At 44.1% G+C, this 13,760-nt stretch overlaps 1 protein-coding gene across 2 annotated transcripts; it reads right to left on the minus strand.

Moving 5' to 3' along the window:
- Window positions 1–185: 185 nt before the first annotated feature.
- On the minus strand, window positions 186–7,073 carry wbp1la (WW domain binding protein 1-like a). 2 transcript variants are annotated; one of them, XM_084470390.1, is made up of 4 exons: window positions 6,912–7,073; window positions 5,488–5,590; window positions 3,553–3,714; window positions 186–3,064 (listed from the first exon to the last, which is right to left on the minus strand). In XM_084470390.1, the coding sequence occupies exons 1-4, from the start codon at window positions 6,972–6,974 to the stop codon at window positions 2,481–2,483; spliced, it is 912 nt and encodes a 303-aa protein (XP_084326516.1). In that variant the 5' UTR covers window positions 6,975–7,073; the 3' UTR covers window positions 186–2,480. The 2 variants fall into 2 exon arrangements, with proteins under 2 accessions (XP_084326516.1, XP_084326517.1); XM_084470391.1 differs by lacking the exon at window positions 6,912–7,073 and adding an exon at window positions 5,985–6,086.
- Between the last annotated feature and the right edge of the window lie 6,687 nt (window positions 7,074–13,760).

Below are 13,760 nucleotides of genomic sequence, written 5' to 3' on the forward strand. Positions count from 1 at the left end.
GTAAGTGTTGATATGAAATAACACCATGTTATTTAGGCATGGAATGTCAAGTAACACTTGAAGGGTGGATAATTGTGTAGCAAAGTCCTTGAATCACTCAATTGTGGGACTTCTTGGGATTCTAACCTCTTTAATTCCCATATTGTAGATCCATTTTCTAATAATCAGGCGTTACACAATTATCGGTCCACAACATCTTTTAATCATTTATACAATCCCAAAAACAATAAACATAAGGAAAGAAAATGAGAAATTTAGTAAATTCATTACACAGATAACAAAATGAGCTTAACGACAGGAAAAACACTTGGCACCATTAACTATAAGGCTTTTTGGTGCTAAAAGTAGAAAAGTGCTGATTTTGGAGAGTTTTAAAAAGTTAACAAATCAGTTAAAGAGGAACATTGTAATCAGTGCAGTGTTGCGCTTTAAATGGCAGCCTTTCAACAATTGAACTTCATTTTAAGAACTATAACTAACTTGAAAAAAAGAAACGAGAAAGTAGTATCAATTCAAATGTATGCATTTATAGCCATTAATTATTGATGTTTGAACCAAGCATAAATTCATGTCTGAAATTAACTTATTCTTTCAGCTTTACAATTGCTGGTTATTGATGTTAGTTACATGAGTTGCAGAGGACATGTACAATACATTTTTACACTGAAAAAGTGACGGCCTACATTGTTTTGAAAACGGTCATGCAGAATATAGACATGAATGTATACTCTCATGTTCTTATGCAGAAAATATGTTACAGTAAAACTTTATTTATATTATATACTTTTTATTCTTAGTAAGCCAATAATGTTCCATGTCCTTTTTAATATTTATTTTCAATGCATCAGAGCATTGTACCACATAATAATCCATATATTACTTGTTTAACTATAATGCCAACTCATTTTTGTACAATATTAAGAATTCACATATAAATCAAACATAAACATGTATTTTGTGATATTTTTGTGACTGTCTCCTGAATGTTTAAAAAAGTACAGTGTGAAAAAGTCCTGTTACAGTTCCGTATTGCGATCGTTTATATTTTCCTGATAAGAAGCTACATTTGCATATCCCAGACGTAAGGCAGTGACCATGGTGACCAGCATTCAACCTGTTAGACTGACTTGGTTACCATGCCAACAATTTCACAAGCAAGCCCTAGAAGAGCTAGCCAACAGTTAACTTCTAACTGTTGACTAAGGACTTCAAACTGTTAAAGGGAATTCATATACACTAAACTAATTAACTACCCTATGGATGTTTTCAAACTAATTTACATCATGTTTGTAATGTATAAATGTCCCGAATCATACAGCATCTCATCTCACGAGTGACATGTGTAATGCCATTACTCAAGGACGACAACATACTCTCCCTGGTGGCCAACATCAGAAATACATTCAAAGTTTCACTATATTGGTTCCAGTGAGCTAGGTAAACAGACGCCACCATCACACCCAGCTCTATACAGAAGGCTACCACAGTGCAGTAGAGGCGTTAGTTTTACATTTCATGGGAAATAACAAATGATTACCGTTAGTGGGCTACACAGGCATACTGGACATTAGTGAACGTGGCAGGATGAACAAAAGGTGAAACACATTCACCAATGGACAGATTCATAGCAAGGAGAAGCTATGAACAGACAGGAAAAATCATTAGCTTCCTAGATATTCACAGGTACAAATATACGTATTGCCTGTGACTAAAACCACGTTTTCATAATAGTTGTTTAATTGCATAGACTTTAAACCCTCATTAAAAAAAAAAGGTAATTTATTCTACGACAGGAAGTTGCTCTACAACAGGGAGTAATTTATTCTACAGGAGGTAGTTGTTCTGCAACAGGAAGTGGGGAAAAGCCAGCCAGAGCTGTGCTTGCTGCGTTTGTGTTGGCTAGCACAGATTGTCCTGTGCCTTAAGCCTTACCAACAAAACAACAGAATAAACCATTGAAACAAATCTAGAACATTACGACTATAAAATACACCAACATTTTGGCACCACAACAGTTCATCATCATTGTTCAGCTGCGGATTGTATAAAGTTATTGTACAAAATAACCCAAATAAAATGGTTCACAATCACAGATCAATAAACATCTTTCCATTCTAAAACCTCAGACCCACTGACAAAACTGAAACAAAATTTGTTTTGTTTTTTAAAGTTAAGATTATGGCATAAAGATTACATTTGCTACGATAGGGGGGCATGGCGGGTTCCACTGCCTGGCCATCTTTAGCTACTAGGGGTCTTTGTTTGGCTTGGGCCACAACCCCTAACCGGAAGAAGTTTTGGATGTTCCCGCGTATTCCTGTAGGTTTCTTCTGTTCTATCGTACCACCTTCTAAGACACGCGGGCAAGTGGAGACGCTACACAACAAACAGCAAACATCCAAACCCCATGTGTGTGCCAGAAGAACAAGCAACAGCATCCATCTACTGTTGGATAGATTGTTCTGGAATCCCACAGCGGATTACCTGAGAGCCCTGGTGCGTGTCCCCCTGTCCTGATCCGTGTCTGGGTTCCGTGTGACGGCCTGAGCACTACAGCTATCACATGCCGGGATCTCCTCCTTTATATCCTCCTCCTCCTCCTCCTCCTCCCCCCCCCCCTTGTCTTCCGCCTCCTCCTCCTCCTCCACTTCTTCCTCCTCCTCCTCCTCCTCCTGCTCCTCACGACCCAGGAAGCCATGCTGGTCCCACAGGTCCTGGCCATCGCAGACCTCGATGCCCGAGTCCCCCGTGAAGCGCCGGTAGCGGGCCGGGGTCAGGTCCCTCTGGGGCCCGGGACCCCCAACACCACCGTTCAGGGCCGGGACCACCTGGCTCTGGAGGGGGTCAGCCGTGGCAGTGCTGCCTAGTAGGGGGTCAGCTCCCCTGGGATAACTCGGGGCTGCCTCCTCATCCTCCTCGCTCCCGGGGAGACGGAGGGCCGTCAGAGGGTAGAGGGATGTGTCGGGGGGGACAGGATACTGCGGTGGGCTGTAGGGGGGAGGGGGCATGGCCGGGATGTCGGCCACCTCCTCGTAGGTGGGCAACAGGTAGTCGGGGAGGAACCCTGTGGACAGGGGAACATTGTTTTGAGAGGGGGATCAACTTTCGGTGGTCAACCTTATTATATCACAGGCTGAATGCTTAGCCGATCCATTACTTTAAGTATTATTAAGTATTACTTTATATACCATAACCTAATCATGCCATATAATCTCTTTTGTAGATCAGACAACTTGTCTGATATGCAATTTTGGAATCAGATGGGGTAGAGAGAGAAAGAGACAAAGAAAGCAAGAGAGAGACTCTAGGAAAGAAATACACAACTCTTAAGAGAAAATTTGAATCCATTTAAATCTACTCAGCAAAACCAGGAGAGACAGACAGAGACAGACAGAGACAGAGACATAAAGACAGACACAGTGAGAGATAGACAGACAGGAAGAGAAAGACAAGAGAGAGAATGTATGTTCTCCATTCCAATATAGCTCTTTTAATCTTGAAACTTGACAGCGTGACACAGAGACAAAGACACACACCCACACAGAGACTCACTGAGGTACAGAGGTAGCTGGGTGTTGTTGCGGGCCTCGCGGTAGGCGATGAGGTTGATCTCATTCTGCCTCCGCTGCTGCTGGAAGCGTTGCTTGGAGCGCCGGTGCTGACACACACAACAGCAGGTGAGGAGGATGATGAGGGTCCACACCAACCAGAACCCTGTGCCCCACACAGAGAGACCCCCAGACCGTTAGGACACAACAGAGGAGATCTAAGACACAAGTCGGGACCCTCTTGTGATGAGGGTTCACCACACCAAGCAGAACCCTGAGGGACCTAATGACATTGGAGCAGCCAGAAAACCTCAAAAAATAACGGAGAAGAAGTTTTTTTTTTTGCAGAAAAACGTGGTTTATACATGTGCTTGTTAAAGTATTTTCTTTGCGCTCACGTTTTTTCTGTTCTTAGGGCAAACCTCTTTTCCATGTGACAACATTACTTAGGTCATGTTAGGATACATGAGAGTTAGGACACACAAGGTCCTAGATCCTCACATGAGGGTTTAATAAATAAACCCTCTGTAATCAATCTGTAAATTTTTCCCCAAAAAATCTTACCAGAAGTACCAGAAGTAAATTTAAAGGGTTATTTTTCAAAATGTTCTTATTGAGATCAATCAGGGGTGGACCGAGGCAAACCAGGCACTTGCCTGGAGCCCCAGGCCTCATAGAGGCCTTTTGGGGCCCCCAAAATACTGTCTTTATATTTCTTTCCCATATCTATATTGTTTTTATAAAAATAATAGCATAATAGCAACCATAATAGCAGCGCCGGGATGTCCAATTACTCACGCATTGACGGTCTCCCTGCTAACGCGCGAAGCAATCATGCAACTTCGGTACGTCCCCCCCCACCCCGTCAACAATCCTGACTGCCCGCAATCGAACACTCCCCCCCCCCCCCCCGGAGCCCCCAAAGGGCACTGACAACAATAGATGTCAATAAATATGTTCTAAAGTTTGTTTTGCAGTCAAGTGTTATTTTATTTCATATTTTTCAATTACCCATTGATATTCACTCCGACCGCCGGCGTACCACACGTGCACCGCCCAGGTACAACATAACCCTTTCCCCCCCGCTGCTGAAAATCCTAGAGGAGACACTGCACTGTGAAATCAGAGCTTTTTGGCTGCAGCAGTCACAAACTCCCAAATACTGAGTACCCACAGAGGCCACCCATGCTTATAATGTATGAATGAATGAAATCATCCCGCAATTTAAATATATTTTTGGACTTAAAACATATTATCTGAACTGGGTTCCGTGAGTGAGTGAGTGCACAGTATAGGAAGGAAGCACAGATAAAGAGAGAGAGAGTTCACTAGAGACTGAGAGTGCTGTTTGGTATAGGATGGTAACTGGCTATTATAATGGGAATGCGGCCCGGCAGTAATATGATATGCATCTGCTGCTAGTCACTGGCAGAGAGACTGGTAAACAAGTCTAGATGGACAGACAGGCAGGCAGGCAGCTATGTAGGCAATCAGACAGACAGACAGGCAGACAGACAGGCAACTCTCTGGGCATTTTCAGTAGGGGTAGGCTCATGATCAGGGCCACAACACACATTCCATGTCTCATGTCACATACGTCAGATTATCTAGGCTGTGAAATGGAACCATGGAACAAGGTGACAAATGGGCCGTTGTGGTATAAACAGAAAGCTGTCAGGGAGAGCTCAGGGAGAGGGGTGTCGATGCGTCCGTGAACATCTAGCGAGCGAGCATGACGTCAAGATGTGTTATTTAAGTGTACAACTGGCAGGGAGCCAAGAGAGGCCGAAAAACAAGAGCAGAGCAGACATGAAACACACATGAGCCTGTCTGTGTTGAGCGAGTTGAACCACTCTGATTTGCAATGGGCTGTGGCGGACACTTGCAAATATGCATCCGTCAATGCATGCTTGTGTGTGTGCAGCACGAGACTACTCACACCACAGTTCATAGTAGTAGCTGCAGCACTGCGTCTCTCCGCAGCAGTGGCCCGCGTCACATATGTAGCTTCTGTTGTTGGCTCCCTGGCACACCAGGGTGTTCTGAAGGGACACAAAACATCACAAATGGTTTAAGAAAACACTTGGGGAATCTTCAGGTACGTGCTGCCAAAGACGTAAAGACAGATCTGAGCCTAAGTAATCTTTTACCATGCACCTTTTTCTTCTCCCCATGTTGATTGTTTGAAATACATTTACAGATACTCATTTACAGACAAATTTAAAAATAGATTAGATGCCTAGTTGACATCTTACAAGCCAACAGCAAATCATAAAAACGAATCTGACTACACTAAACTAACTCACTGTGGATGGATCACAACATCACGATTGACTACCATATTGTTAGTAGTATTAGTAGTAGTAGTAGTAGTAGTAGTAGTAGTACTAGTAGTATCCCAGGAATAGAAGAAGTAGTATTAGATCGTTTTGTTACCTGTCTGGTACCCAATATGAAAGACATGACAGCACCATTCATTAGAGGAAGACTAGGAGGTCTTCGCTCTTCTTGCTGAAGAGGGGCGACTGAATAAGCCCAGTGCTATCTTGAAACAGCAATTCGGAATCGGACGCCCAACGTGTTGCCAGAAAATTCGAGTAAACAAACCTTCCCCATCCGTTTCCATTAAACCCAGTAATCGCATAGACCCCAACCAGACAAACTTTCCTCCTGATCGCCAGCTACACTACAGGCTTCTGACATTTCTCCTCAAATGTCAAACGCCCAATCAAAGTTTAGCAGAGTGAACTACCTCAAAAACGACACCAGCGAGGATACATAAGAGAAGATTTAGTTCTTGAGGGCTAACTAGGCTGACAGCAGACAAAATACTAACATATACAGAAAAATGTATAACAATAGGAGTAGTAAAAAAGCTAGAGGTAAGATAATACATGTAATGACATAAGCAGTTGAGGTAGACATTACGGACACTTGGACAGTTTATGCAGCACTATTAAGACAATAGATGACATATCATAATTGATGCGTGTAAATCAATGGCTATCTGCTGGTACAATCACCTGGACCTGTTTCACTCACGACATTACAAAATAAGCACGTTGTACATTCAGATTTATACTGGACGTAAACTCTGTATTTTGCTGCTGTGAAACTATTTAAAAGTATTGAACAAGTAACGTTATACACTTTTAGTTACACGATGCAGTGTAACTTATAGATTACATTACACTGATTACACGGTAAAGGAAGATTATATATGGAAGCGTAAGAACTACCTAGTACAATGTGGGATCTCCCTTCACGGTGAACTATGGTGAATATAAATGAAAGAGAAAGGTAACGTTAGAGAGCTGAGAGAGCTAACCAGCGGGGCTAATAACGTTATACAACCTATTTTACCTCTGGGACTGTCGGCACCGTGGTCGGATCTTCTCCTTCAACGTCCAGTTTCATCATACCCATTGTTTTAGAGTTGAGTAATTAATCCCTTTGGAAACTGAAAACATTTGACATTCTTTTCTTCGTATTTTATATGCTCCGCAAAACAAAACAAGCTAAGCGAGGAACTCGAGAGAGAGAGAGAGAGAGAGAGAGAGAGAGAGAGAGAGAGAGAGAGAGAGAGAGAGAGAGAGAGAGAGAGAGAGAGAGAGAGAGAGAGAGAGAGAGAGAGAGAGAGAGAGAGAGAGAGAGAGAGAAGACCCGCCTCTTCCTAGCGCTCCGATTGGTCAGGGTTATGGGTCATTCATTTTCTGGAATAGTAATTGGCTAGTTAGGTTGTCATTTAAACGACTGCACCTCGTTCCCAGGGCAAGCAGGTAACCTTATGAACTCTGAGTGCAGGTGTGAAAACAAATTCTTGTTCTACAACTTGTAATTAATAAAGCAACAAGTTAAAGTTAAAGTTATATTTTTAAAGCCTTTGATCAAAACAAACAATTCTCAAAATACGCAATAATGTTTGTAGATCCAACCTTAAACTATGGACTATATAATAAAGAAATTATAGAATCGGACACTGAACTTACAGTCAAAGGTTAAATATGGTAACAATTACACTGTTATCTCTGTTAAGCAACATTTATCATGTGTATTTATCATGTGTAGTGTGTAGTTATCATGTGTACTACAGTATCCTTGGTTTACTTTATGCAAAGTGAAAAAGTCCACTATTTTGGTTATTATTACTTTAAACTAAAAGTATCTTATTACTTAAACTATATTTATTTTATATAAAACTTTATTAAAATAAACCAAATAATCAGAAGCCTAGGTAACACTTTGCATTAATAAACCTGTTAGTCAGGCTTATTATGTCCTTGACCATGTCATATAATGACATTCTATGCACCCTAAAACAAAAGTTCCCAAAGGTCACTTTTAATTGTATTATTAATCTAATGACATAAGCTGTTGGTCGACCTCCAACAATAAACTGGACCTAACCCTAACCCTAACCCTAACCCTCCAACAAAATACTGATCATCTGAAATGTTAGACCTATATCAGTAACATACACATAAATGTATTATACTTAATCATTGTGTTGTTGAACTCATCAGGCAATGCAATATGCTCTCAATCATGTTGAATCCCTGTAATTGAGCAGAAGACTTGGAACAGACAAAGTAAAAGGCAGTAGGGAAACAACGCATAATTAAGACCCACTTGGAATGAGAATCCAAATGCAGACACTTAAAGCGACCGGGTTGAAATGCAGAAAGGCCTGTTTTTAAAACAAAGGCCAAAGCAGGGACACAAAGCATTCATGAAAAAAATAGGCAAACCAATTTCCAAAAAACATTGAAATAGAGAACCCTAAGCTGGAATGGGCTGCATAGGACAAGCTAAAACCGCAAACCAAAATGTGAACTGACTCAATGGTTTATTAAGAAACATATTAGCGGGAGGGGGAGCGGTAATGTGTCACTGTGATAGACACTTAAGGAGACAAATCAACAATATGAAAACCAAGGCGAAGGAGAGAGGGAATGGATTTTTCAGATTAACTTACATTTTGGTGCCGAGTTGAAAGCATGGCTGATGGGCAACTTCGATACAGCAAAAAGTGTATTGACAAAGCCTTTGGTGACATAAAAAACAAGGATTGAGATGAAAAAGGCCACACAAAGACCACAAGCTATGGAAGAGTTTAATTGTTTGGCTTGGGTGAAGATGAATAGAGAGTGGACATGTTTAGTATTCATGTGTGTTGGATACAATGATCAAGCATTCAAAGCAAAATCTTAATAAATACATGCAAGTATACAGGCCTCTCAGAGAGAAGGTATTTCTCCTATTTTCTTTACCCTCTCTCTCCCTCTCTCTTTCTCTCTCATTCCTCCCTCTCCCCCTATCAGAACCGTCTCTCTCTCCTACCCCTCTCTCCCTCCTCCCTCTTGCTCTCCTTCTCCCACTCCCCTTTTCCTCTCTCCCCCTCCATCTTATTAGCTCCCTCTCTCCTTCAATCTCTCTCATCCTCCCTCTTTCTCTATCTCTCCTTTACTTCTCCTCCCCTCTCTCCTTCGCTACCCTCCCGTTCTCTCTCCCCTTCTCACTCTCCTCCCTTCCCGCCTGCTCCCTCTCTCTCTTATCCCTAGCCTCTCTATCCTTCTACCTCGCTCTCTCGTTCCCCCTTCTCCGTCTCTCTCCCCTTCCCTCTCTCTCTCTCTCTCTCTCTCTCTCTCTCTCTCTCTCTCTCTCTCTCTCTCTCTCTCTCTCTCTCTCTCTCTCTCTCTGCAAGATTCCTCTCCTCAGGGGTAGTTCTTTGAACCTTTCAGCCCAGTTCAGGAGGAACAAAAGCAAACAAATCACATTGTCCTTTGAGGAATTTCTTCTTGTCTTCCATCGCCTTTCATGGCCCCTCCTCCTCCTCTCTCTCTCTCTCTCCTTCTCTGGGACCATGCTTTGCCCTGGCAGCCGCCACCACATTCAGGGTCTCCAGAAGTCAATAGCCTCCTCACATCCCGGCTTGACAAGTCAGGAGGATACACGCTAATCCCTTTAATCTGGCCTTTCTCCTGCGGGCAGCCACAGGGAGAAAGGCAGCCCAGAGAGTAATCCTGTCGGGGAGACAATAGGATTAAGGGCCCGACCCCGGCCACCGACAATCAGGTACCCAGTGACTGATCTCTGGGTCCAAAGCAGCAGCCCGGGCCACTTGCTTCAATGTGACTTATTTTGTAATGGTGGTGGGGCGGAGAGTGGAGGGTGGAGGGCGGAGGGTGGAGGGTGGAAGGTGGAGGGAAGGGAAGGGTGGTGGGTGGGGGGAGTCTTTCTTTTAAGAGGGGCTGCTGGAGGTCCTCTCTCCTCTCTGACAGGCCTGCAACACTCCCCCCCCCCCCCCGACCCCCGAGTGAAGACCCCCGGGAATGACTGACAGGTAGGAGAGGAGGGAGGGGGTTGTGGTGGTGTAGGGGAGGTGGTGGTCAGATATAGACCTGGGTGGGAAGGACTGGTGGTATGCGTGTTTGTGTGGTGTGTTGAGGGCAAGCTTGCACGGATGTGTACATGCGGACAAAATCACAAAAATATGGCTGTGGACTGTTTGATCAGATCTCTCATACACCAGGGCGTGGACAGAAGTGTGTGTAGTCCTTTTTTTAAGATGTGTCTTGTGACTCATGTTTTATGGACAGAAGTGTTTGCATACACGATCAGGGGTTTATAACAGAACCTAGCTGGACTAACTCCTACTATGGGTTTGACTACAACAAATAAACAAACCAAAAAATAAGAAATAACAAAATAACCCTGACTCCAAAACCCCCTAACCTGTTTAAGCTCCTATTTCTTATCTGGTTATTTTGAGAAATGTGTTTGTGCACCATTTGGAAGGGTTATTGAGGGTTATTGTTCCCAGTCTTACCTGTATGGCACTTTGAATTAGTGTGCTAAATTTACATATATAAAAAAAAAATAATAATAATAATATATATATACACACATGCTATCATGAATATATGGTAAAGTGTATTTAAAACAATAATATGCAGATTCAATTAAATATATTTTAACCACGTTGCAGCTGTATCTTTCCTCTTGTTATGTAATAAGACTATAATAACTTACGATGTGTTAAGCTTCTATAATATCTATAAGATGCATATGACGATACATTATTTTATAATGTGCGCCAGCCGTCAGCGTACAGTGTACTCGCCGTTTCCACTTGAAACAAGGTCAATGAATCACAATGACCACTAGGTGGCAACGTTGGATCAACTATCGCTTCAATCGGTGGAACTGAGGCCTGTCGTAGAGCTGCCACATAATCCATCACCTGCTGCCGCCTTGCAGAGCACGAGGTTACCTAGCAGGAATCCTAGCAAGAACAAGAAGTAGTTCCGTCTTGTTGACGCACTATGAGGAAATCAAACCTCAAGTTGCACTGGGCAGACACCCGATCCCTCCATCCTCCCGGGTCTACAAGCCCATGCCTCAGTTATTCTCAGGGAAACAAGCCTCATGTCTGTGGAAGAAAGCAAAATCCTTCTGGTCCATTCAAGTCCAATGAACTTGGCCAAAGAAAACAGCGGTGGATTCTTCACATCTTCTCGTGTTACAGCGCCGGCCCCACTAAGTGCTCGGGGATAAATTACAGGTTAGCCATTGTGTTGCAGGGAATGAGTCACAGGACGGTGGATTTCCGTCCGTGGCAGGTGTCTGTCGGGCCAGTGGCGTGGCCATAAATGTGAGCAAGAGCAGCACTTGTCCATGAATAGGGCGTAAAAAACGCCATGGAAATCGCCATGTGAGGTAGGCCTATGGGTTAAGCGAGTGGGCCCTTCAAAAGGGCCCCAAAACCACACTCAAATCCTCAGCACTCTTTAGTTGAACTCAGCAGAAACACAATGACAAGACGACGGAACAACAGAATGGACAGGTATGCCCTTAATCACATCTGCTAGAGCCCCCTCCGGAGGGGGTCCGCGGTGAACGGTGTTATTGGTTCTGCGTGGCTTAGTCTCTCTGGGGGTCCTTGACTTTGGGAACCCAGACAGCCTTCAGTGGGTTAAACGTATCAGAGGTCACTATGGAAACCACAGTGAGAAAAACACATTTGAACACAGAAGTAATCTTTTTACTGAATAAGCGTTCACTAAAAAGTAGGCCTATTTTATTTGACACGATGGTATATTACTGAGCAAAGCAAGAAAGGATTTGGTGCCGGTTTAAATGTGTCACCTTGAATATACGAGAGATGTAATAACAGATAGATCACTTGACACAGAGAGGAACAGATTACGCTAAAATCAGAGTTGCAAGAGTGCAGATATGGGCACAATGTGTGACATCACAAATATATCTTACCAATCACGGTCCACATTGCTAAGATACACAACTTACAGGAGTGCCAAGTGTTAAGTTAATGAATCCTGATTCAATAAATGGATCAGGATGGACCGCATGCAGGTGGAGGAGCCCTGAGGCCTGGTTGGGAAGGAGCATGTTGAAGGCGAGTTCAGAAAAGCACTGACAAATTGTGTCTTTCTGTTGTCAGGGATTTAAGGCGATCAGAGACCCCAGGGTTTAATGGACAATGTCCGACTAAACACACGCAGCTTTGTACTCGGTGACGTTATCCTCATCTCAAGCGGATAATGTCACCTGCGATAATGCTCCTGTCTCCTCCTAAGTCCTCTTCACCTGGACCAGCTGGGAGGGGAGGGGCAGGTGTCCTCCACCACAACCCCCATCCACGACCCTCCCCTCCACCAAGACCCCCCCTGTCCACGACCCCCCTCCACCACGACCGCCCGTCCACACACACCTTCCACCACCTCATGCACAGACACGAAGCCTTGTCACTCAAAGTCATGGACGGCGGAGGAATGGTGTGTCTGTGTGGGACGGCACACATGTGTTAGTCATGTGTGTGTCAACGTTTACCTGTGGTGGAGGAAAGACACTTCCAACTCGGGCCCAGAATTTAAATTGAAAATACATTTAAGAAATTGTTATCGTCCCAGGTACGTTAAGTCTGAAAAAAACTATACAAGAAGTCCAACTTGTTTTCAACTTTGCTCCTATGGTACTGTGCTTACACACACTTCATTCATTCAGTGAAATTTCCAACAAAACAACATCCCACAAAAATGGCCGGTATGTTGTTGTGAACCCCCCATCCCCTCCCTTGATTAATTCACCCTTGGTGGGGTCCCCGGGGGCCACATCTCCTGCATGGGTGTGCAATGTGTGTACGCACCCTGAACACACCTCTAACTTGGCCCCGAGATATTAGCTAATGGAACAAAGTCGCCCAGCATATGATCTAATATATGCCATTAATGGCCAGAAAGGAAGGGTCACCATGATAGACACTGGACTGACAAGGCACTGCCACACACACACACACACACAAACATACTAAGAAAGAGCTTGGAGTGTCAGATAAATCCAACACTCCCGTTAAACTACAGGATGAGCACACTACGCCGTTTCCGTAGTGATTGTGTCTGGGACTTTTCAGTGATTCAGCAGATGTTACTAACCACCAATTTATGAAGAATCTGACACTACAGAAATGATTGGTTCACTTTCCACGCACAAACCGCTCACCGGTCACCCGCAGATGTCACCACCTTGCAACCAAGCTACAGTGAGTGAACAGTGCTTATATTTACCCGTTCAGCGGACGCTTTGATCCCAAACCACTTAGTGACTTCAGATACATGTCACAGAGGACCAGGTAGAGGTCAGGGGCCAGGGCTCATGGTTGTATTACACAGACTGTGGACATTGGGGATCAAACCCAGTACCTTTCAGGGTCCTAGACCAGCCGAGCTGAAAGAACCCACCCTCCCACCCTCTCCATCAATCAAAGCAGATCCCTGCATGTGATAGGTGGATTTAGTGGGTCAAACCAAGGAGCCCTTCTCTTTCTGGGGGGGCGGGTGATCCCAGGTGCAGGGGGGTCATCGTGTGTGTGTGTGTTTGTAAACCGAGTGTGTTGCCACGGCGACGGGATGAGGTTGTCGAGGGGCTAATGTGACTTGATCCCTTCAAAGGCTACGCGATGTCGACCTGTGTGTTCCTGGATGTTAAGGTGTTAACCACACACATTAGAGAGAGAGAGAGAGAGAGAGTGAGAGTTGAATGGAGAAAGGAAGAGAGAGAGAAAGAGATAGATGGCGAGCCAGTGTTTAGGCGTGATTCTGCGTTGTCCTGCCGAGGTGCCTTCAGGCTAAGGGATTAGTCTGTTACAACCTGTATGTCTAAACCAGGGGCCAGGGACTGTCAGCCTCCCCA

Source organism: Micromesistius poutassou, assembly GCF_964030765.1.
Source record: "Micromesistius poutassou genome assembly, chromosome: 7".
Lineage (NCBI taxonomy): Eukaryota > Metazoa > Chordata > Actinopteri > Gadiformes > Gadidae > Micromesistius > Micromesistius poutassou.